Below are 26,313 nucleotides of genomic sequence, written 5' to 3'. Positions count from 1 at the left end.
TTCTTGCAGTTGAGTCCTGATTTACCTATCTCTCAGCTTGACTAAAGTATCTGGTGTTATGGCCTCAATACATGCCTGTTGATGAGTCCATCAAAAACAATGAAAAGAGATGGTTTCATGTCTGCTTTTGTCTAAGATGCACTTTATTACCCTCAACTCAAAGGTTTTACTATTTCTGGAAGCTTTATAAACCCTAAAATTAGCAAAATATCTCCATTCCAAATAAAGACAAGGATGATGAATGAATTATTCTTAGAGTCAGAAATATTTCCTCCACATAGCAAACAGAACTGGGACCACTGACCACATGGAGTATGATCAAAAGGAATTCTCTGATAGCCTAGGTCAGTGGTCTGCAAACTACGGCTCGCAAGCCACATGCGGCTCTTTGGCTCCTTGAGTGTGGCTCTTCCACAAAATACCACGGCCTGGGCGAGTCTATTTTGAAGAAGTGGCATTAGAAGAAGTTTAAGTTTAAAAAATTTGGCTCTCAAAAGAAATTTCAATCGTTGTACTGTTGATATTTGGCTCTGTTGACTAATGAGTTTGCCAACCACTGGCCTAGGTAAATGCCTCTTGCCCACCTACAAATTCCCCCTACAAGCTCTATCCCCACTACTACAATGCTCTGTCAGGGATACTATAAAATTGACTTAAAAGTGATTTTAAACTAATAGTTGTTCACTTTAAGAACATTTAAGGATACTCAATTTCCTAGCAACAGCATCTAGTAGACCAGATAAGGCAAAACATTTATCTTGCTGGACAGGAAGAAACTCTACCAAAGGTTAAGATAATTAAATAAGCGCTTAAATAAATAAATAAATAAATAAATAAATAAATAAAATAATTGTCTTGAAACATCTCCCCTTCCCCCCCGCCCCCTTTTGAAGATTTCTTGGAAGCTTGGCGGGATTGCGTGATAAAAAAAAAAAAATCTTAAGAATTGGCTGCCTTAAACAAAAGCATCTTAAACAGTGCAATGGCAACTGTTTTTTTACATGATGCAAAAACATTATCACATGTTATGATAGCTTTACTTTCTGATAAAGGAAAGTAAATTTTCATAAGCAGGCTTCCTCTGTGAGTGAATCTCCAGTCAGTTACCAACTCATAGAGAGCCATCAAGGCAGACTACCTATTAGCTGTCAATTTAGAATGACTCCAGAAAGCTAGCCCCAGAGCTCCACTGATATCTTTTCAACAACCTCTTAATCTTGTTTATAACACCTGTGTTAAAGCAGCCTGACATCAATCCTACTCACTTGTCTCAGACTGAAATTACTCAGAAACTTCAGAATCCTGGTAAACATACCAAAAAACATAGAGATGCACTGGCTGAAAAACCCTGTACACGAGGGAATTCTGCCAGCCACCTCTTTCTAAACCATGCTGCATAAGCAAGCCAGGATGGGCCTCAATAGGCAACATCAGATATAAATCTCACAAAGAGCTTCCTGGGAGGCACTGAGGTCAGAGAAATCACAGGGTTTAAAGAAAGCATAAAGTATTCCTCCTACAGCTTCCTTACCAAGTGGTTATCCAAGCTACATGGTAACAATTATCATTAACTGTGTGCTTATTATGTGCCAGCAATTTAAATTTCATTATCTTTTTAATCTGCTTATTCCATTCCCTTTTTCTTCAAGTGAGGAAATCAAGGCTCAGGTGGCTTGCTTAGCAAATTGCCAAAGGTCAAAGAGCTAGAAAATAGTGGAGGTGGAAACACTGCCAGTCAGTCTAAGCCTAAAGCTCTGGCTCTTTCCCCTACATCATACTACCACCATGTGACTGGGAAATCATCCTGCCTTAACCGGTTTCTGTCCTTACTACAGATCTGTTTCCCAAAGCTACTTAAACTTAAGAAAACTTTTAGCAGCTCTATTACTTTCCTTTTTAGAAACCCATGTGTGTCCCAGTCTATAAAAAACATAAAGCACGTAAGAAAATGATGCTAGCCCGGCCAGTGTGGCTCAGTGGTTGAGTGTCAACCTGTGAATCAGGAGGTCGCAGTTTGATTCCCCATCAAGGCACATGCAGGCTCAGGAGGCAGCCGACCTGATGATTCTCATCATGGATGTTTCTGCCTCTCTCAAATCAATAAAAAAATATTTTTAAAATAATAAAAGAAAATGATGCTAAGCCAGTCCCATCAACAGGGGAGCATGGTACAGTGAGAAGAAAATGGACTTTTGTACTCAGACACCTAAGTCTGTTACTAATGCATTGTGTGACCTTGAGCAAACCATTGTCTCATGGTTTGGAAATGCCCTCTTAGTGAAGTGCCTAACCCAGAAAAAGTACTTAATAAATGTTAAATAAAATAAAAAAAACTACACTAATAAAAGAGAAACATGCAAATTAACCATCACTCTGCTACACCCACCAACCAATCAGGAGGGAATATGAACTAGAAGGCCAAAGACGGTGGCCGCCCAGCTGCTCCAGGCTCGGAGTGGCTGGGCGGGGCAGGATGCCTGCTATGAGAGGGAGGGTAGGGGCCAAAGGGATCTACAGGAGGGGCACTCTGGCCGCAGCGAAGACTAAGACTGCAGACTCGGAAATCTGCAGCGAAGATGAAGACTCTGGTCTGAGTCTGCAGCGAAGACAAAGGCAGCAGACTCTGGCCGGATCGAAGGCCTGGGTCCCGGGTGCTGGAAGCCAAGGGAAGGAAGGTCTATTGCATGAATCTCTTCGTGCAACGGGCCTCTAGTATCAAACAGAAATGGACATGCCAGATACAAACAATACAAAATAAAAACTAATCTTGTTTTTTGTATTAGCTTATTTTTTTCCTGTAAGGCTGGGTACAGAGAAAACAGCAATTAGGGCCCACAGTACACTTGCAGTAAATCTTTGGGAAATAAATGAATCAATCTATCTTTTGCTTTAGAGTCAGAGACAACCAACTCAGTCTTTAAAAAAAAAAAAAAAGCCAATCAACACTCAGGTTACTACAGTGTTGGAACTAAGCTTTTATGAGGATCACTTTCTGTTATGTAAGACAAGTTTCACCCAACCCAGTGTTTCCTATGACTAGGGCCACTATCATTCACAAACCCAGTTTAATCTACTCTGTGTGAAGAAAGAAGAGGTAAGAAAGGGAAGGCAACTGCAGAGGTGCTAAGTCTCAACATAATAAGATACCTAGAAGAGACCTAATTCAGCACCTGATCACTGATTCACTGCTTTATTCTTTCATCCCTCATTCTTTCCTTTCTTTGGTCAAGAGACATTTATTGAGCATTTACTGTACAGCAGGCACTGATCTGGTCACTGCCTTTGAGGAACATAGTCCACTGGGAAGAAAGATATTTAATCAAATAATTCCAATAAAGAATTGTTGGGAAAGACAGTATCATGGCATGCAGTATTTCAAAGGCCCACTCAGCCGAAACCGGTTTGGCTCAGTGGATAGAGCGTCGGCCTGCGGACTCCAGGGTCCCGGGTTCGATTCCGGTCAAGGCATGTACCTTGGTTGCGGGCACATCCCCAGTAGGGGGTGTGCAAGAGGCAGCTGATCGATGTTTCTCTCTCATCAATGTTTCTGGCTCTCTATCCCTCTCTCTTCCTCTCTGTAAAAAATCAGTAAAAAAAATAAATAAATAAATAAATTAAAAAATCAAAGGCCCACTCAACCACATAAGATGATCCTGGGGCCTGGAATACTTCCTTATCAAGAGATAAGGAGTTTACAGAGGCTGCGCCAGGCTTATCACCTTGTTTGGGAATATCTTTCCCTGTTTCAGGTTCAAGGAGTATCCCTGTTTCTTTGTTCTGCTTAAGCTTGTATGTCAATGACCCTCAGGCCTTCTACTGCAAGAGAGGAGGGTATATGCAGGCCAAATAGCTGCAGGGAGGAGGAAAGGGTGTTAGCCACAAGAGACCACTGCCCACCACTGAAGCTGATTTTGCTATATCTCTTTTCTATGTGTCAAGTACTATTCCATCCAGTGCTTGACCATGTTGTGTTTCCCTTGGCAATTCCAATACCAATATGCAGTGGGCAGAAGTATTGAGTCCTCCCCTGGGATTGGTAACTAATACCCAGTATTCTGCTCCCATGGGTTTGATAACCAGGGCATGGTGTTCTGCTGGACAAGAATGATATACATGGTAGACTGAGGCAAGTTCAAGGTAGGGTGATGGTAGCCTTCTGCTGCATTCTACTCTAGGTTATTTCTCCTTTTAGCTAGATCCAGCCACCGGAGTCCTCTTTAGGAAAAAGATTCTACCATCTGCTTCCTAGAATCTCTGGGCAAGTTACTAAACCTCTGTGAACTTCCTTTCCTCATCTATAAAATGGGATTAAGAACACTGACTTCCCAGGGTTACCTTTGGGATGAGATAGAATAACATACAAATCAAAAAGCACAATACCCAGCTTTCAGTGGGCTTTAATACCTGGTAGTTCCCAGCCGTTTGTTTTGTTCTTTTTGGCTGGGTGACATAGGGAGGAGAATACACATATTATTTTATTTCATTTTAAAATATGACAATTTCTATAAGCTACTCTATGAGCTGCCTTTCATTCATTTCAAATCAGGAATATACCATCCCTATAAGTAACCCCCTTCTCCCACAAACAAAGATAATCTGTCCATTAAAGGCAAATCTGCCATTAATGCACAAGCAATCTTTCAAGCCCAGATGCACACCTAACTCCCAATATTATCCCGTTGGGCTCAGTGTCATGGTCCTGAAAAAAGCTATATTCACCGCACTCAGCAATCGACAATTCACATGGTCAGAAGTGCCTCTGCTTCACACAATGTGAACCATGGCTAAAAATTACTTTTTTAATTAAAATGAGACTTCACCTCTTACTGACAATCATAACTAGAACATCAAGTTGAATATCAGACCAGTTAACCAGTTTCCATCTTGCTTTAATGGTGGTTTTAAGCACACAGAGAGGGTGAAGGAAAATTATTAAACAAAATGTTTAATCTTCTAATTATAGGATATTGCAATCTTCATTATGGAATCCCCGTGCGATCACTGACACAAGTCATGTTAGCCAGAAGGCAGAAACCATATCTTTTTTCATTCTCCCCATTGAGCCTTCTGTGTCCTTGTAAATTCTGTGGGGGTAAAAAAAATCTTTGGCAAAAAAAATAAAAGAGGTAAAATATTCAGAATTTCTGTTTCCCCGAGTTCATTATGCTGAGTGAGGTGTAAGGATCCCCAATAGAAGCCAGAGGGACAATATTCAGTGACTTTACACTGGCAGGCTGAGCAGCCTGAGGGCTTCTGAAACTCTAAAGTCTTGTAAAAACTGCCCAACTCAGGTGCTGCTTAAACAATTCTTTTTACTTGCTGAAAAGTCCTGTCATCAGTGGTAAGAGATGCACTGAGAATTAGGGTGGTGCCCACCAATGGCACCTCTGGTGAGAAGGAAATCTGTTCCTCTGCAGATATGCTTGTACCACTGCTAATTTGTGTTATCTCTGCCAGCTCAGATCTCTATGTGCTAACTCAGGAGAGAAAGTCTCTGCCAACCAACTCTGACAAGTCTGATGGTAGAACTCCCACTGGAGAATCAGCAAAGACAGCAAAGGCAGGCAGGCAATTATTCCCTTTCATTAGGAAAAGTTCTTTTTAAGTCTGTTTTTTTAATTTTGAAAACAAAAAGTAGCCAGTCACAGCCACTGCTCACTGCTGTCACTTATACAATTGGCAAAAAATGAAATCACCCCTAAGCCAAGTGAAAAAGATATCCTGGAAGTAACCAGAAATGGTTGTGCCCCTTTAATTACCCACTGTAATGTAAAACCAGGCATGAAGAGGATGGCCACAGCAGATCTGGACAAAACAGCAGTGATATTTAATCATCAGTCCAGAACATCTGCAACTGTTTTGCAGAAGCACATAAAATTTATGGATTCCAAAGCTTCCTACAAGTTACCAGGTGCTGAGGGTCAGTTGCATTGTCCTCAGGTCCACCAGGGGCTGCCTGCTTCATTCTCTCCAGGCCAGGGTGCTCAACAAAAGGCACGATGCCCACATTTTCTGTGCCAAGCCTGGCACTCGGATAGTGTTGCTTCTTGATTAAGCCAGAACACAGATTAAATGTTTAGAACTGGGAGGTTCTGAAAACAACCCAGGCAGGAAAGCAATTATCCTAGGGAGAGCACAAGCGTCAGCTGCAGCCTCTGCAGCACAAAGGTGAATTCTATGCCGCCTTGAACAACGCTGACCAGATTGCTCCCCTCCAATCTCTTCTCTGTTCCACAGATGCAGTGATCTTTTAAAACATAAACCAAATGTATCACTCCACAGCCTAAAACCCCTAATGGCTTCCTGCTGTACTGAAAATAAAATAAAAATGTTAGGGTTTCCCCTCCTCCCCACAGCTGACCTTTCTGTCCTTATCTCAACTGCCCCCTCCTCCCTCAACATGCTCGAGTCACACCTGCCTCAAACATCACAAGCTTATTCTCACATCTTGTATTGGTTTTTCCCATTGCTATTCCCTCAGCATTTCATATGCCTGGATCTTTCTTATTCAATTCTCACTCAAATGTTACCTCCTGCGAGGCCTTCTAGAACATTCTGATGTTCCCCCAAACTTCTATTACATCAGCCCCCCCCCCCAGCATATCCCTATTTGAATATCTTGTTTTTGTTTATCTAGTATTTGTTTGCTTGTGTCAGTGTTCTTATTAATTTGTATTTGTTTTCTTTGTTTACTGTCTGTCTTGCCTCTCTGGATATAAGTTCCATAACACAAGGAACTGTGACTGTCCTGTGCACCACTCTATTCCCAATGTCTAATATAACATCTTGCATTTAGTAGGCATTTAATAAACATTTGTTGAATAATTAAAGAATGGAAGGTTCAATATGGATCACTAATCCAAATAAAATTTACTAACCTTTGAAAATCTGGATGGGCACACAGCCTGACTGTGAGCATATGTCATAAGGCCCTATAAACATTGGTTGGCTATTTGCCAACCCCCGTAGAATGACTAGGAAATAACAGTAAAGGGAGACAAGACAAAAATGGAGACCTTGTAGACTCCCAACACTGTAGAACTGAAAACTCTGCAAGCCTCTTGGGTAGGGTCTTGCCCAAACTGTTCTTTCACAGGAAGATCAGATGGGCCGGCAATGGTGATTACCCACGGGCTGAGACAAAAGATTGGGTCTTAAAGATCCAATTAAGGCAGGACTACACCAAATGAGGCACACTATATGAGGTAGGTCCAGTCCCAGCCAGCAATGTCCTTGGATGAGGCTGTGTAGTTGGGAACCAGAGAGAAGATACATACTAAGTCTAAAAGAAACTGGTGTGTGTGTGGGGGGGGGGGGGGGGGAGGGAGGGAGAGAGGGAGAGGGAGAGGGAGAGGAGAGAGAGAGAGAGAGAGAGAGAGAGAGAGAGAGCGCGAGAGAGCTCGCGCGCACACGCGGGCGCGCACTTTGGGAGGAGAGTGGGGAAGGAGAAATAGGAAATAGAGCAAAGAGGGAGCCAACAGCCAAACACAAGACAGGAACTGGGCAGAGGCATGAGCAAGTCAGAAATAAGCACACAGAGTCTTGGGTGATTGCTATAACCCAGATTTCATGGGCTAGTGGGCGTGTGAATTTATTTATAAGACTAGCTTAAAGATATAGGGTCAAGCAATCAGACAGGTAAATGGCTCCCCTCCAGAAAAATAAGCAGCCATACAAAAAAAGAGGCCCTCCATAGAAAACCAGGTTGAGCCCCTATTTGTGCTAGTTTCTCCTGAAAGACTCATTAGTGGGCAATAGTAATTATTCAGATATTCTTCAGTCCCCAAGAGCTAATAGTAGGCAAAAAGATGCTAGAAGAAATGCTAGATGAGAAATGAAGACAAGTTACACTAGCACCATGGTCTGCAAACTGCGGCTCACAAACCACATGCAGCTCTTTGGCCCCTTGAGTGTGGCTCTATCCACAAAATACCACGGCCTGGGCGAGTCTATTTTGAAGAAGTGGCGTTAGAAGAAGTTTAAATTTAAAAAATTTGGCTCTCAAAAGAAATTTCAATCGTTGTACTGTTGATATTTGGCTCTGTTGACTAATGAGTTTGCCGACCACTGCACTAGCATGATTTCTAGTATTTACAGGCTTCAGTATCTAATAAAAGAGCCCTAAAGTTTTACAGTTCATCCAAAGATGACCAAGAATACTAATTCCTCATTTATTCAACAATCTTAGCTTTTAATGGCACCACTAAAAGAAAGCAAAAAATGCCTCAAAGGATACATAAAATCCTATAAAACAAACAACACTAAGGAGTGACAGCTGGCATCAAAGAGAAGATGAAAAAAAAAAAAAAACACTATAAAAATTGGCACAAAAACACAAAATCTCTCTAACACTCCAAGTGTTTTAATGCGGGATTAAAAGCTTTCCATACATCAAAAGGTCACAATTAACACGTGCTCATAATAATGATCCTGAGACAACAGTGTCATCTATTGAGAAAGGCAAGAATGTCTTATGTTTTAGAAAGAACTCCACACAAGATGAAAAATTCAAGTTTTGAATATGTCAAGGGGGAGGCAGCATGGCATGTTCATGAAGAAGAAAAAAAAACAAAAAAACACTGCTCTGAATCCCATTTTATTGCCAAGTAGTTGGGATTCCAAGGTAAGTCACTTTCCTCTCTGTGCTCAGCCTTCCCCATCTGTAAAAAGAGGCTGGGATAAATAATTTCTAGGTCCTTCTTGTTCCAGCCCACCTGTAAGCTTCAGTTATCTGGAAAATCTGTTTATGAGGAACACCACATTTTCCAAAGACAAAAGAGGATAAAAGATAAAAGAGGAGTTAGTACAATTCAAGACAACCTATATCACCCTTTTAAAAAAGAACCTCATTATGGGTTTCTTTCAGCTATAACCCCCAATTCATCAATGGTAATGTCTTTTTCTTGTCCTCTTTTATTGCTGAGTTGCAGCATTCTGTTGATTCTTTGGCATCTCCACTTTCCCCTGTCCAACAGTTATTCCTGGCTAGAGCCCCTACTCCATGTTTCAGCTTCTCTATCAACAATTATGTAACCTGGAAATGCTCAAGTTTCTCTTATCATGAATATGAGAAGCTATTAGCTAGTCCTATGGAAGCATTAATGTTCAAAGAAGCTGGTAAAAGATAACAGGACAAACTATAGCTACAATTCTTTTCTTTTTATCCAAAGCTGCAAAGAAAATAGCATTCCAACACTGCTAGGGGCTAATTCCAGCAGGTCATAATAAATGCAATAAGTTCATCAAAAGGTTGGTGAACCTTGAGGCTTCAGCAGGGCTGAAGGTACATGTTATTGCCTACTGCCAGACAGCTGAGGGCATTTCCCCAAACCTGAAAATCTACATGTTATTACCTGCTGCTAGACAAACAGCTGACAGCTGAAGGCAGTTCCCCCAACCTGATAATCTTAGTGTTTACCAAACTTTACCTTTGATATATATATCTACTTTGCTATAGGCCAAAATGTGTGAATAAAAAGCCCTGGGTCCAGAGATTCAGAGAGAACTTAGTTACTAAAGCTAAGCTCCATCTGACTCCCCCATGCATTCCAAATTTATATTTCATGTCTAGTCTCTTTATTAATTTACTTGCAGCCCTTCTCCAGATTCCTGAACCCTTCTAGATGCTGAGAAACAACCGGCACAACACGATACACCAATAGAGGATGGATATCCTGTTAATGTTTAAGTCTATTAAAGGTCCCAAAAGTAACCTTAAACTCAGTTCCTCTTAAATGGAGAGAGGGGAGTCAAGTAAAAAATGCAATCAATCCTCAATTTTTTGTATTAACAGAATGAGCACATGAATATAGTTAGCCACATGCAGAGAGAAGCATCATAATATTCTGTGCTTGATTTTAAATCCTTCTAGGTTCAATGACTTTGAACATTGATGGGTAGTTGAAAAGAAGTCTACAGAGCCAAAGTAGATAATCTGCTTACAGGCAACTGATAATATAAAATGAGCTAAGAGATGAAAATGTATTGTAGTTGTTTCACTAGATCTTTTTGATGAACTTGGGATGAAGATAATCTAGTTTCTATTTATCAACCCACAATGGAGCTGAGGTCCTAAAATTTAGGTCAACACTTTCAGATCAGTCACTCCTTGAATTCCATGAAAAGGAAAATGGTTTTGAACTATTCAGCTGAAATACTAGAATCAAATAGCTGACCTTGGAGAAGGTAAGAATACCTTTTCCTAAGGCCAATTTCTCTATAGCTACACAAGACTCAGACCAAAACCAACCACTTCCTTCAGGAACTTTAGGGGAGGAGGAGGAAGAAAAAGAAAGGATTAATTTGTAAATGAGATTCCTGATTCTAGAAAAGAGGGAAAATGAGATATCTGAGTGATATTAAAGAGACCTTTTCTCTTTAATCGATGTTTCTCTCTCTCTCTCTCTCTCTCTCTCTCTCTCTCTCTCTCTCTCTCTCTCAAAACCAATTTAAAAAAACATAAGAGACCTGGAGAAAGGGATTACTGCATTGATGACATAATTCTTGATATCAATGACTGCTAACTGTGGTGGAAGAGGATGTGCTTTAATCTATTAAAAACAGTTCTATACTATGGCATATGTGGGTGACAAACTGTTCTCATTTCCTTTTACAGAATTCTAAACCTTAACCTCCAAGGGAACCAATGACCTTGGGAATACTAAGGCAGCTTTGTAGAATTCAAAAAAAACATTTTTTGGAGGGTTACAGCATATGCACTGTTTGTAATTATCCTATATAATAAAAGGCTAATATGCAAATTGTCCCCTTGACTGGGAGTTTGACCAGGGAGCAGGGCCAGCCAACTGTCCACAGCCCCTACCCCCGACTGGGGCGGGCCAGCCGAACCCCACCTATGCATGAACTCATGCACCAGGCCTCTAGTATCAATAATAAAAATCAAGAGATAACATTTACTGGGCACTTGCTATGTGTCAGGCGCTATACTAGTGAGCACTACCCATACTATGCTCACTTAATCCTGTATTTTAAAAAGATGTTAAGATAAACCCAGCTGGTACAGCTCGGTGGTTGAGCATTAACCTATGATTCAGGAGGCCATGGTTTGATTCCTTGTCAGGGCACATGCCCAGGTTGCAGCTTGATCCCTAGTAGGGGGTGTAGGTGTGCAGGAGGTAAACAATCAATGATTCTCTCTTATCATTAATGTTTCTCTCTCTCTCCCCTTTCCTCTCTGAAATCAATAAGACTATATAATATAAAAGACGGTGCGATGAGATAACACTATTATATAATCTCCATTCTAAAGTTGAAGACCTGAGGCTTAAAGAGATTAACTGAGCCAAGATCACATAACTTGCAACCAACAGAGGAAGATTTCAAACACAGGCAGTTGGCCCAGAGTTTGTGTTCATACACGACATTAAACATTAAATGAAGATGCCTAATGGGCACGCTCAGAACGTCATGTGCTTGGAATTATTTTCTCCAACAATGCTGAAGAAATTATTTTCTTCAAGTTATTTTGAACCATCCACATTCTCCAATGTAGTCATTTTTATACATGAAAACTTCTCTATTGGGGCAAGCCTTATAAATCCAATCCCCAATTTAAACAATAACCACCTAGTGAGAGACTGAAGAAAGGTAAGGTTGTCTCATTCTTCCTCAAGTTCACTTCCAAAATTAGGCATCTCAATAAGACCTATCTCCAAGAAAGCTGAAATAGGTAGGACTGAAGAGTGTCCCATCAAAGAAGAGTGTTCTGTTGGTCTATGAAGAAGATAAACCCACATTCACTATGCCAATATGAAATCCACAAAGGTAAAAAGTAAGACCAACTAGAAAGCTACTTATTTGACCAAGTCCCATGAGTCTAAAGTAAGATGATGGCGCTTCAAAGAGAAAGGAAGGGACAGGAGACTGCTGAAGAAACAACTCCTCTGCAAAGCCTTCCCAACTTCCCAGAGGCAGAGCTGCTCCTGCCTCTGTGCCACCACATCTGGCTCACACCTCTGTAAACAGCACTGACACTGCGTACCGGCTTATCAGTTTTGAAATCTGTGGGATGCTCCCACTAGTGTATAAGCCTCACAAGAGCAAGAACTGTGACTTAATCATCTTCAACTCCTGACAACTTGATTCCTGAGAGAGGAACTAGTCCTCGGCTTATGAGCTTGCATGATCCATGAGGAAAAGAACCATGCCTTTCAATCGTGGAGCCCTTTCATCTTTGAGAAATAGCTCCAAGGCTTCTTCAAGTCTACTGAACAGAGACAGCCCTGACTAAAATGAAAAATTGTTGGTAGGTGGTGGGGTAGGTGGAGAGATGCAGAGAATTATGTGATACCAGAACATCTGGCCAGAATGTTCAGTAAACACATGAAAGTCAAATCAGAGCCAGTGAACTAAGAGTTGTCTACATAAAGGTGCTGAAAGACAGAAGACAAAAGAATGTATGAGTCAAGAAAATCTTTGGCCTTAAAGAGGGCATTGACAACTAACAAGAACGAAAGTGTTAGACATTCTACAAAATAATTGACTAGTCAAAAAATGTCAAGGTCATATAAGACAAAGAAAATGACAATTAAATGCATCTGAGATCCTGGATAGGATCCCAGAACAGAAAAAGAACATTAGCGGAAAAACTGGTGACATTTGAGTTAAGTCTGTAGTTTAGTATGTTACTGGTATATAAATGTTAATTCCCTGGTTTTGATCATTGTACTATGGTTATAAAATATGTTAACTTTATGGGATGCTGAGTGAGGAGTATACGAAAACCGTTTCCTATAAGTTTAAAATTAGTTCAAAATAAAAAAAAATGTTAATGTAGGTTTTATAGCAAGAGTAGCAAGACATAATGAGGAAGAGGAGAACAATTCAGAAGCTGAAGTAAAAGATTTGAATCAAACTTTCTTGATGTCTACCATGAAAGCAAAGATACAAGTCAGCAAGCAAATGAATTTTCCAAAAGGGGCAAATAACCAGAACATATTTGAAGGCATGTACTAGTTATTCACTCAACGATTATTAAACACCCATTATTAGGCATCTATTATGGGAAAGACACTGCTAGGTGCTGGTCCCTGCCTCTAAGTTCACTGTCTCGTGTACAAGGAAACGATACATATGTGTTTTGTGAGTATAAAAGAATACACTAGGGAAAAGAGAGAGGATAAAAAGGTTAAAGGGAGGAAATGAACATAAAAAAATCACTCAGGAGATAAAACAGAAAACACCCTGAAGTGGGAATAGCTTTTTTATCTGTTATTGATAGTCTCACAACTAACAAAAAGTAACTTCAAAAAGCACTAAACTGTCATGCAAAAAGCCTATTTCACAATGCTATAAAATAATACCAGCTTTATAAGTAAAATAAGGCAACCAATGAATGAAAAATATTTGAGCACAAAGTGTTCAGCCCTCCAATGTTTCTTAAACGCACACCATTGTGAGAGAGAGAGAGAGAGAGAGAGAGAGAAGCTCAATTACAAACTGCACTACTTTAAGAGAAAGAGGCAGATAATAACAAATGCAACTGCTAAACAAACAAGAAAAAATGCTTATTAAAGCAAATTTGAACTAACTTTATATACCTAATAGATTAATGAGGAAAATTAAATTATGACAACCAGTAATATCAAGTGCAGTAAAACCAGAACACACACTGCTCTTAGCACTGTAAACTGATAAAGGATTAATTCCATATGAGCACTATGTATTGCTTAACATAATTACATCTAAAGTGACCCCATCATCTCCTGCCACTCCCCTCATTTACTCAATGCTCTGAACATTTCACTCCCATGCTTTTGCTCTCACTAATCCAAGTCAAGAATGATTTTCCTCAACTCCTTATTGCCCCACAGAATTCCTATTCATTCAAAACTGAGATTCCAATGTCATCTCCCTTTTCTTCAATGACCAAACCAAATCCATTCCCACCAATACATCCCCTCTCCAGGCATATCCAATCATTCCTTCTATTGTGCTTTATTCACACAGTTAGATGTTAAAATGTCTGTCTTGCTCCTTAAATTATGAATTCTTTAAGGTCCAGACAATCCTACCTTATAATAAAGAAACATGCAAATTGACTGCACCTCCGCTACGCCCACAGCCAATCAGAGCGAACAAGATGGCGGTTAATTTGCATATGCAGGCGCTGAGCGGCCTGGGTCCAGGAAACATCCTCTGGACCCAGGCCGCTCCTAGCCTGTAGGCCCGTGCTTAGGTCCTGAGTGGCAGGGGTCCCAGAACGCCCCCTGGCCACTCAGAGCCTATGGGTGTAGGCACCAAGCAACCTGGCAGGCTGAACATCACGCCCCCAGCGGCTTGCAAAGGCTCCTGCACAAAGCGGCGGTTTAGTGCCACGCCCCCAGCCAGGCGCCCAGGACCAGGGGCTGCTGCTGGCCTTCTGGGTTTGCTGAGACCCTGGCAGCCACCGCTGCATGCTGCCCAGGGTCCCTGCATGCCCCCACCCTGGGGCCCATGGTGGGGCTGGCTGCTGGCCTTGGGGCGTTTGGAGACGGGGATGTTCCCGCCCTGCCCCAGAGGCTTTCCAAGCTCCAGCACCAAGTGGCAGATTGTGTCCACGCCCCCAGCCTAGCACCCTCCACAGGGGGATGGCTGCTGGCCTCTGGGGTGTGCGGAGACCCCAGCAGCCACCACCAGGGGACAAGGATACGCCCCTAGCCCAGTGGACACAACCCAGGGGCTGCATGAGCTGCAGAGGATACACCTTTTTTAAAAAAAATTTTATTGATTTTTTTTTTTTTTTTTACAGAGAAGAGGGGAGAGGGATAGACAGTCAGAAATATCAATGAGAGAGAAACATCCATTAGCTGCCTCCTGCACACTCCCCACTGGGGATATGCCTCCAACCAAGGTACATGCCCTTAACAGGAATCAAACCTGGGACCCTTCAGTCTGCAAGCCCACGGTCTATCCACGGAGCCAAACCATTTTGAGAGTAAATACCTTTTCTGACAACTCATTGGCTAAGCTCCCCGTAGGCCACCAATTGCAGTGTTCTTGGTAATTTGGGTTATAAGAATCCAAGAAGGTAATCTAGGGTTTTTCCACCACACTCTTGAAGGAAAAAATGAAGGTCCCTTGAGGGGCCACAGATTGGAGAGACTGCAGGCTGGGCTGAGGGACAACACCCCCCGCTACCCCCCTCCCCGCCGTGCACGAATTTCGTGCACCGGGCCTCTAGTGTCTTAATAATTTTAGTACATGTAATACTTAGCACAGAATATGGCACACAGTAATTACTAAGGACAGATAGGAGGGGAAAATGCCACATGACTAAAGAAATTCACCACAATATTATCTCCAAGGCTAAAAAACTGAAAACCACCTACATACTCAATTTAGGGGAAAAGGGTCAGTCTCTCATCAAAAAAATACAAACATCTATATATATAAAAGCCCAAGTGACCGTTAAACTGGTAGCCATGATGTGCATGACCACCAGGGGTCAGACGCTCACCCCACAGGCATGGAAACATGGCACAGACTGATGAATCTCAGAGGGAAGGAGGCAAGGGGGAGGGTGGGAAGAGATTCCAAAGATCTTATATGCCTACTAGAAGCCCAGTGCACAGATTCGTGCACCTGTGGGGTCCCTCGGCCTGGCCTGCACCCTCTCGCAATCTGGGACCCCTCGGGGGATATAAGACTGCCAGTTTTGGCCCGATCCCTGAAGGCCAGGTCAAGAGACCCCACCGGTGCACAAATCCATGCACTGGGCCTCTAGTTAATAATAACATAAAGACTATGTAGAGTCCTGGCCAGTGTGGTTCAGTTGGTTGGGCAGAGTTCTGTGCACCAAAAGATTGCCCACTCCATTCCCAGTCAGGGTACATGCCCAGAATGCAGGCTTGATCCCCGGTAGGGGATGTGCAGGAGGCAGCCAATCAATGTTTAACTCTCACATTGATGTCTGTCTCTCTCTCACTCTCTCTCTCTTAAAATCAATTAAAATATTTTTTAACAAAGACTATATGTAGGAGAAACCAAGATGGCGGCATAGGTTAAACACCTAACCTGCAGCCGGGCACAACAATTTCAAAGGCACAACTAGAGGTCAGAACGGACATCGTCCAGAACTACAGGAGAGCTGGCGGACTGAAATGCCCACAGCTGGGGGGAAGTAGAAGGCCACGGGGACAATCGGGGGAGCCGTAAAAGCCTGAGGTATGGAGAAACGGGCGGAGACAGGAGCACGCGCGCCTGCAGGGAGGACGGAGCCGGAGAGGAAGGGGCGGCTGACCGGCGTTCACTGGCAGGAAGGAGATAAAGGCTCCGGAGTGCGCTAAGTGCCGGCTCCGACTGCACTGAGCGCCAGTTCCGGGCGAAACCCTGGGAAGCCAGGCGCAGGCTGGGGGAATGAATCTGGGCTGTGGGGCGCAGGCACAGAGGAGCGGCGGAAGGCAGAGTTCCAGAGGCGCGCACGGGAAAGGGCGCAAAGGACGGACTGTTGCCTGCGCCACTGAACTGCCCTAGCGGGAAGGAGACATAAGCTCAGGACCGTGCTGAACCCCAGTTCCGACTGCACTGAACCCCAGTTCCGGGCGAAACCCTGGGAAGCCAGGCGCACCCCGGGTGGAATGAATTTGGGCTGTGGTGGCGGAGGCACAGAGAAGCAGCGGCTCCAGACGCGCGCACTGGAAGGCGCGCAGAGGACGGACTTTTGCCTGCGCCACTGGGTGGCCCTGCTGGGAAGGAGACAGGGGCGCCAGACTGCGCTGAGACCCAGTTCCAACTACACTGAAACCCAGTTCCAGGCGAGAATCTGGGAGTCCAGATTCATTAGGGGAGGGACTGGACTGTTTGGCAGTGGGCGAAACTCCAGGGCGCGTTTCTCTCAGAGGTGTTTGCAAGGAATACAGAGGGACACAGACGCAGGAGCCTCATAGGGCGGGGCTGACAGGAAGCCAAGGTTGTAGGCTCCACCCTGTAGCTCCGCCCCAGCCAAGCTGAGCAGAAGCTTTTTCCTGCTGAGTGCCTCAGGTAGTGGCTGACCCACACTACATTGGAGACCCAGAAACGAGGGCATCTAGTGGTTGGTGTGAGATGACACCAGATTTCAACCACTCGCATAAGGGAGGCATTCTAGAGGCAGACTCAGTGAGCGCCAAGGCATTGCTGCATCAAGACCCGGCCCACAAACATGTCTCCTGCACAGCAACTCTTCCTATATAGACAAAGAGGGTCCTCACGGCCAATTGGCCTGGAGGACAATTCCTCCCAGTGACACCAACAACAATCAAGACTTAACTGTACAAAGGAGGACCAAGATGGAGACATAGGGCGGCAGCCTGATCGTTGCCTACCACAACAATATTGAGACTACGACGGGAGAGCAGAGCAGACACCAGCCAGAACCACCGGGGGGCTGGCTGAGCAGATGCTCTACAACTAGAATAAAAGAGAGGGGTACGCAGGATGATGCTGATGCCGGTGACCCAAAGTCCACACTTTAAGAACTATGGCTCAGGCGACACAATGGCGGCCTGGAACGTGCTCAGCGCAGTTCCCCCGGCGGTCTCCGGCTGAGGGGACGGCTCCACTCGCTGCCGAGCACAGACAGACGAGCCCCTGGGAGACATGGGGTGGGAGACTCCGTGCTTGCTGACCTCCGAGTCCTTCAAGAATCTCAATGCCCCGAAGCGGCCAGGTGCGCACACTCGGCGACCGGCCACCGTTGCAGACCCAAGGGCCGACGCAGCGACACCGCACCAGCCCACCGCCGTGCACCAGGCACACTGGAGCCTTGCCGAGCCCGCCGCCCAACGAGTTCTGCGGCAGCCGCCCTGGAGCTCTGAGAAAATGACCGAAGGAATTGCTGAGAGGGAATTGACCAACAGGAATTGGGATCAAGAAGACGAAACCCCGCTGAGACCCGAGTCCAGGCGAGGCTGCGAGCCCCTGGGCTCAGATGTGGTCACACGCCTCTGGGTCTAGGTGAGGCCTCACGCCCCTGGGTTTGGGTGAGGCCACGCGCCCCTGGGTCCAGGTGAAGCTGGATTCCGGGTTCGGGTGAGGCCATGTGCCCCTGGGTCCGGGTGAATCTGAACCCTGGGTCCGGGTGAGGCCGTGGGCCCCTGGATCCGGGTAAGGCTGGGTCCCGAGTCCGGGTGAGGCCGTGCGCCCCTGGATCCGGGTGAGACCACGCGTCTGAGAGAGGTAACGTGCCCCTGGGTCCGGGTGAGGCCATGTGCCCCTGGGTCCGGGTGAAGCTGAACCATGGGTCCGGGTGAGGCCGTGGGCCCCTGGATCCGGGTAAGGCTGGGTCCCGAGTCCGGGTGAGGCCGTGCGCCCCTGGATCCGGGTGAGACCACGCGACCAGGGGTCTGAGAGAGGTAACGCGCCCCTGGGTCCGGGTGGCTTCGTGCACCTAGGTCCAGGTGAGGCCACGCACCCCTAGGTCCGGGCGAGACCATGTGTCCCTGGATCCAGGTGGGGCCTCGTGCACCTAGGCCCAGGTGGGGCCGCGTGCCCCTGGGTCTGGGGGAGGCCAGGCGTCCCTGGGTCTGGGTGAGACCGTGTGTCCCTGGATCCGGGTGAGGCCTCGTGCGCCTAGGCCCGGGTGAGGCCACGTGCCCCTGGGTCTGGGAGAGGCCAAGCGTCCCTGGGTCCGGGTGAGACCATGTGTCCCTGGATCCGGGTGAGGCCTCGTGCACCTAGGCCCGGGTGAGGCCACGTGCCCATGGGTCTGGGGGAGGCCAAGCGCGCCTGGGTCCGGGTGAGACCATGTGTACCTGGATCCGGGTGAGGCCTCGTGCACCTAGGTCCAGGTGAGGCCACGTGCCCCTGGGTCTGAGAGAGGCCACGCACCCCTGGGTCCAGGCGAGACCATGTGTCCCTGGATCCGGGTGAGGCCTCGTGCACCTAGGCCCGGGTGAGGCCACGTGCCCCTGGGTCTGGGAGAGGCCACGCGCCCCTGGGTCCGGGCGAGACCATGTGTTCCTGGATCCGGGTGAGGCCTCGTGCACCTAGGCCCGGGTGAGGCCACGTGCCCCTGGGGCTGGGAGAGGCCAAGCGTCCCTGGGTCCGGGTGAGACCATGTGTCCCTGGATCTGGGTGAGGCCTCATGCGCCGAGGCCCGGGTGAGGCCACGTGCCCCTGGGTCTGGGAGAGGCCAAGCGTCCCTGGGTCCGGGTGAGACCATGTGTCCCTAGATCCGGGTGAGGCCACGTGCCCCTTAGTCCGGGTGAAGCCGTGCCCCTGGGTCCGGCTGAGACCAAACCAGAGGGAGTCGGACCTCCGTTACCACCATTTGTCCACCATCCAGAGCTGAGGGGTCAGTGCTGACATGTACACATAAGGAACTGGTGGACATTGAAATTGGGTCTCAAAAGAACTGTTGGTCCAGAAAGAAACTCACTACAGACTGATTCATTTGTCTGTCAGCATAACTATTATTGCTTGTCTCACATTCAGTTCTCATAAGTATATATCTAGTGACATATGATCTCGCTCATCTAGGGGAAATGATGAACAACATAGACTGAGGAACAAGAACAGAACCAGAAGCAAGGAGGCATCGATCGGACTATCGGGCCTCAGAGGGAGGATAGGGGAGGGTGGGGGGAGGGGGAGAGTTCAACCAAAGGACTTGTATGCATGCATATGAGCCTATCCAACGGTTCAGTTCAACAGGGAGTTGGGGCATGCGTGGGGAGGGGGGGGATGGGAATGGGGGGATGAGGACAAATATGTGACACCTTAATCAATAAAGAAATTTAAAAAGAAAAAAAAAAAGACTATATGTAGAAACACAGGAAATATTTCTGACAATGTTAAATTGAAAATATAACACAAGAGCATTTGAGATCTTGGTTCCCCAGCATATGTCATCAGTTTGGCCCAAATAAAAGTATAAAAATAAAATAAAATATAACACAAAATAGTATATACACAATAGTTATAGCCTGCAAAATACCTAAGGACTGTGGGAATATAAAAATATTTATTAGATTAGGGTATTAGTTTTCCTTTTCTCAAATACTTCATTTTAATACTGGTGTTGTTGGTGTATTGTTATTAAGAATTTTTATTGCAAAAAGGATAAATAATAAGGGGAAAGGAGCATGATTATAGATTCCCATAAGCACCTGCCATCCAAGGAAATGCTATAATATCACTGATAGGTGACAAGAGTAGTGGGTGTCTGCAATACTGTCAAAACCAAGGGTCTCTGACCCCAATCTGCCTCAAACAGAATATTTCTCATGTCACAAAGGAAGTCATTCCCAGTGAGCCAACCTGCACTAAATGCGAAGTCCTTATTGCAAAACTTTGGATGTAAGAACTTTTTCCAGACATCTGTGAAATTAGTATTAATGAGAACACCCTGGAGTTTATATGTGCAGCAGAAACTTCTCAGCCAAGGAACTGCTGGGCACACTTCTTGATGAGATGTCTAAGCCTGAAGGCATCAAAAAAGTACATTTCCATATTGGGAACTTAGCTGGTTTCCTCTTTAAGACTTTTTCCAACACCTCCTGTCCACATTATAATTCTCCTGTCTTCTCAAATGAATAGTTAACATATGTCAAGGATATAAGGCATATACAGAGAGGCCCTTACTGCCTAACTCGATTACTAGAAAAACCAATCTCCGCAGAAAATAGGAATCTTCCCACCAAGTTGCCTGGAAAATTAAATTTAGTGAGCACACTAAAAATGTTAAATACTTTTAATAAACATTTTTTGACATTACATATTTTCTTTGCTTACCTGTGCCTCTAAATTTTAGGAAAGAGCCAGAAGTTATATAGCTGATTCCCCTCATTTTATAGGTGATTTTATAAGAGATTTTAAAAAATCATGTACAGAGATGAGAAATGACTTGTCCTGAATTACTCAGATAAGTAATGATAAAGGTAGGATTAAAACTTAAATCTTCCAGATTTTCAGTCCTGTTTCAGTCTACTACATCAAGCTTTTTTATACCTTGAAATCTCTAAAGCTCTTGGTCAAAATAATTAGTATCACAGAATTTTAAAGCTAGAAGGGACCTCAGAGAGACTTACTTAATCCCCTCATTAGGCATGTGAGGAAACTGAGGCCCAGGAAGATTAAGTGATTGCTCTCAATATCTTGGATGGCAGGGAAAAAGTATAATTTAAGCTAAAAAAAAAAACCACAAACTAATGGCCATGAAAAGGGAGGAGAATGTCTCAGCTGGAGAAAAAATGTTTTTAATGTAGACCGTTCTAGACCAGGGGATCTCAAATGTGGTCCCTGGATCAATAGGTTCACATCACCCGGGATCTTGTTAGAAATGCAAATTTTAAGGTCCCATGGGAGACTTACTGAATCAAACTCTGGTGGTGGGGATATTCAAACCAGACATCTTGTTCCCACATGTCCCTGAGAAATGAACGTTAGTGGTAATGTTGATAACTATAATCAGTGACACTTAAAATGTGCGCATTCTTCTATCTGTGTGCCATACTTCAGTTTTGTTTTGTTTTTAATTTTTAAAAAGCTAAAAACAAAATGGAAAACTAGATTTGGGTATTCAGTAGGTTTTAGTTCCACCTCCACTCCTTACTGGCTCTTAACCTTGCCAGGTAGGTTGACCTCTCTAGCTCGAGTTTCCTTTTCTATTAAAACAAAAGGTAGGTATGCCAAGAGACATGTTGAGAATTAAATGTAAGAATTTATCTGAAAGCACTTTAGCTCAGCATCTGGCACAGAACAGACAAACAGTACAGCACAGTGTTTAGGAACTTCACCAATAAGATAGTTTACTTTTTGTACCTCATCTATGCAACAGGGATTAAAAATAGCACCTTCCTCATAGGGTTGTTATAAGAATTTAGAGAGATAATATAGGTAAGTAGGCATCTTTCATATGTACAAAGTGCTACTGTTTTCAAAGAGTTTCTGTATCCATTAACTCGTAGATGATCTTCATGACTTCCACAAAAGGATGCTGTGATTGAATGGTTACAGATTAGATTCTAGACAGTACTATCCTTTAGCAACAGGAGTGTACATGGATCTTTCAGAAAGGAAAATGCATGAATCGTCTAGGTTGGGAGTGAACAGAGATAGAAATAAGGAGATCAGGATTCTGCTTTCAACTTAGCCACTATCTTGGCCCATAACCTCAGGGAAGTCCCTTTACCAAAATGTGTTCACTTTTCATCTGCAAACAAGTTGCTTGAATGAGATTATCTATAACATCTCTCAAAATGAAATTCAAACTCCTTATCATGGTCCACAGAAAGGCCTACATTTTCCAACACCTCCTATCATCTGCCAACTCCAGCCTCATCACCTGCCATTCTCCTGCTCACTCACCATCGAAGCTCTTTTTGATCCTCCAACTGGCTGCACCATCTTCTACCTCATAGCCTATATAGTTGCTGTTCCCTCTGCCATGATCATTCTGCCCTTTCCACAAGATTGGCTCCTTCTCAGCCTTCATTCCTTTAATGTCCATTTCGCAGAGAGTCCTTTCCGGACCATAATATCTATATATATAAAACCCTAATATGCAAATAGACTGAACAACCGAACAACCAGTTGCTATGATGTGCACTGACCATCAGGGGGAGCACGCGGAACATAGCAGGTGTCACCTGCAGCGGGATGGTGGAGCAGGTGAACTGGGGGTGCCAGACCAAGGCAGGGTGCCGGTTGCTGTCATCAGGGCGAGCCTCTGGTGGTTACTGAAAATTCTTTGCTCCCGTGTGCCACGATCCCGCCGGGCGCTTGCACCTGCTGCCAGCGCCAGCAGCGGGTGCGAGTGGGGTCGGTGCTAGAGCCGCCACTCACACCTGCTTCCAGCACCTAGAGCCGGCCCCGATGGCTCTGTGCCATCATCCGGTGCAAACAGCAGCTGCTGGCCCTGATCACCCCTGAGGGCTTCTCCACCCCCCACCCCCGCTCCTGAGGGGCAATCAGGGCAGCAGCAGCTGCTCACACCCGCAGCTGGCGCTGGCCCCAATAACTCCACGCTGTCAGGATGTGCGAGCAGGGCCAGCACTGTCAGGCAGCGGAAGCAGGGCTGCCGGCAGACAGGGGACTAGGACCGTGGCAGGGGGGCCAGGCAGGGGCATGGAGAATGGGCTGAGACCCACCCCTGTGCCCACCACAGCCTCGTGGCCCACAGTTCCTTTCAAGGTGCATGAATTCGTGCACTGGACCCCTAGTCTAAAATAATAGGTCCTGTCTCCCACTCCCAGAGGTTACTTTCTTTAGCAGCACTGTCCAATAAAAATATTCTGAAAGCCACAAAAAGCCAAATATATAACTTTAAATTTTCTAATTGCCACAATAAGTTTTTAAAGTGACATTAATTTTAATAATATATTTTCTTTAAGCCAATATATACTAAGTATTATCATTCCAACATGTAATCAATAAAAAATTATTAATGTATTTTTAATTCATTTTTTCATACTAAATATTGAAAATACAGTGTGTATTTTACACATATATCATATCCCAATTTGAACTATCCACATTTCAACGGTTGACAGTCACATGTGCCCAGTGGCTACCATACTGAACAGCACAGTTCTTTAGTATTACCTGCATACTCTTCAAAGCACTTATCACAATCTGAATTCTTATTTACTCACTTATTTTGTTACTTTCCCACCAGACTATAAGCTCCACAAAAGCAAGAACCTTGTCTGTTTGGTTCAATAATTATTTGTTGAGCAAATGAACGAACCTCTTCTAGCTTTAATATTCCATGAGTCAATGTCTAGCCATTCTATCACCCAAACAGACATACTCATTCAACAGCATTCCTATTTCCTTCCTTCTTTCAATTACTGTCTTAAAAAGAGAAATATTTTGGCTTTACCTCTCTGTGTAGTTTCTAAGGTCAGTTCTTTGTGTAGTGGCTGAGGTAGTGGCACGAATATAATTGCTAACATTTATTGAATGTTTACCATTTGACAAGTATTGGTCTAAGCTTCATAAGAGACCTATGTGGTAGGTATCAACATTGCCCCTCCCCTCCCATTTACAGATGAGGAAACCAAGGCATAGACGGGTTAAGCATTTTGTTCAAGGTTATACCTTGAACAAAATGGTTGGAATCTGTTATGAGCAAAACAGATTCCAGGCAACATGGGGCTCCAGACCCATGACTCTCAATTACCTATTCTTTATACTGCAGAGCTGGTCCAGTACAAAAATGAGGCAAGCTAAATGTGTTATTTTAGTAGCCAAATTAAAAGATGAGTAGCTACATTAAAAAGTAAACTGAGCCAGGCTGGTGAGGCTCAGTGATTGAGCCTCAACCTGTAAACTAGGAGGTCTCAGATTGGTTTCAGTCCAGGCTTCGGGCTTGGTCCCCAGTGTGAGGCATGCAGGGCAAGGGAGGGGTGGGGGGAGAGACAGTCAGTGGTCTCTCTCATCATTGAGTTTCTATCTCTCTATACCTCTCCCTCTCTGCAGTCAATAAAATATATATATTTTTAAAAGTAAACAGAGCCCAGCTGGTGTGACTCAGTGGTTGAGCGTCAACCCACGAACCAGGAGGTCAGGGTTCGATTCCCAGGGAGGGCATATGTCTGGGTTGTGGGCTCAATCCCCAGTAGGGGGTGTGAAGAAGGCAGCTGATCCCATGATTCTCTCTCATCATTGATGTTTCTCTCTCTCCCTCTCTCTGAAATCAATAATTTTTTAAAGTAAATAAACAGGTAAATTTTATTTTAAATATATTGTATTTCAGCCATTATCCATAATGATCTCTTAATCAGCATGATCTATAATCAATGTCATTAATAAGATTAATAGGATGATGTAGTCAATACAAAAACTCGTTTCATACTGAATCTCCAAAACCCGGTGTGATTTTACACTTAACAGTGTTTCTCAATTCAGACTAGTCCCATTTCAAGTATTCAATAGCCATATGTGGCTAGTGGCTACAATACTGAACAGAACAGCTCTACTGCCTCTCACAAGGAGCCTCTTTAGAAAGCCAAAAGACGGAGGAAAATGTTAAGCTGAGAGCCAGGAGACCTCAGCTCTACTCCCAGCTTTTACTCGTTGAGTGACTCTGGGTAAGTCCTTTCCGTCCTCCGGGCCACCGGTTCCCCACAAGAACCCTGAGCCAGGGGGACAGGAAGATTGTGGGGGTCCATCCCATGTTAGTATTCCAAACATTTCCCAACATCTGCAGTTAATATGGGCACAGCTTTCTACACCTTAAAATCAACTTTCACACCCATTAGTTGACATAGTGTTCAAACAACGCTACTACATAGTTATTACTCTCTCCATTTTATACATACAAAACCTGAGGCTCAAAGAGGATGAAAGAACTTGTCCAAAAGCCCCGCAGCCAGTCAGTGGAGAAGCTGGGGCTCAAATGCAAGGACCAGCGCTCTCCCCCCACCACAAACTCAATGACTGGGGAAGAAGAGAGTGAAGGGGGTGGTTGAAGGGGACCGGGCCCAAGGGTAGGGTGAGGAGTCGCCCAGACGAGTAGAAAAGGGGCTCGAGCCTTGGAAAGGAATAAATGGAAAGAGCACAGGAGGGTCTCGAGAGGGAGTGAAGTGAAATAAGAGGCTCGGACCTCGGTGGCATGAGAAGTGAGGGGACCCGGGCCCGGGACTTGGGGTGAGGAAAGGTGAGATGAAGGGACTCTGGTTCTGCGACCTGCCACACGTATTCGGATAAGGGTACGGCGCCCCAGCTCTCCCGTCCCTCCTACCTGGTAGCTGAGAAGTTCGCCCACGTCCATGCTTCCAGGCGCAGCTAACACTGATAACTCTGGTTCCTTGCCTCCACTCACAACCAAGCCGTGGAGCCCTTCAGCAGCTCTGCAGCCACACTGCCGAAAAGCGCCGTGAGCGGGGTCGCAGAGCCAATGAGGTAAAGGGTGCGCGACGCACGAGCCAGCCACACTGCGGTTAAAGGCGGTGCTGCCGTAAAGCGCGCTGCATTTGTGACAGCGCTGCTTCCGCCCGGAGCCTGAGGGGGCGGGGAAAGGGGCGGAGACTTGAAGGAGGGCGGTGCCTTGAGAGGCAAGACTTTAGGAAACACGATTTATTGCGCACTTCCTAAGGGCAGGGCGGGATGCAGGGGCTTCCCAGGAACAGATCTCTCTTGTTCCTTCCAGTGACCTAGGCAATTTTATCCTCATTTCACAGACAAGGAAGCTAAGTTATAGAACTGCACTGTCCAGTACTATACTTACCAACCACACGTGGCTAATGAGAACTTGACGGGTTTGCTCAGTGGATAGAGCGTCAGCCGGGGTACTGAAGGGTCCCTGGTTTGATTCCTGGTCAAGGGCACATGCCCGGGTTTCGGGCTCAATCCCCAGTATGGGACATGCAGGAGATGAGCCGATCAATG

At 45.0% G+C, this 26,313-nt stretch overlaps 1 protein-coding gene across 1 annotated transcript in view; it reads right to left on the bottom strand.

Annotated features, from left to right (window-relative positions):
• CTNNBL1 (catenin beta like 1) overlaps positions 1 to 25,813 on the bottom strand; it is a 179,168-nt gene extending 153,355 nt beyond the window's left edge. Inside the window, exon 1 of the mRNA XM_028157740.2 lies at positions 25,667 to 25,813. Within this exon, the coding sequence (XP_028013541.2) occupies positions 25,667 to 25,696 (30 nt within the window). The 5' untranslated portion in view covers positions 25,697 to 25,813. The remainder of the gene's footprint in view (positions 1 to 25,666) is intronic.
• Positions 25,814 to 26,313: the final 500 nt, after the last annotated feature.

The sequence above is a fragment of the Eptesicus fuscus genome, chromosome 12 (genome assembly GCF_027574615.1).
Source record: "Eptesicus fuscus isolate TK198812 chromosome 12, DD_ASM_mEF_20220401, whole genome shotgun sequence".
NCBI lineage: Eukaryota > Metazoa > Chordata > Mammalia > Chiroptera > Vespertilionidae > Eptesicus > Eptesicus fuscus.
This window is presented reverse-complemented; position numbering and strand designations above follow the sequence as displayed.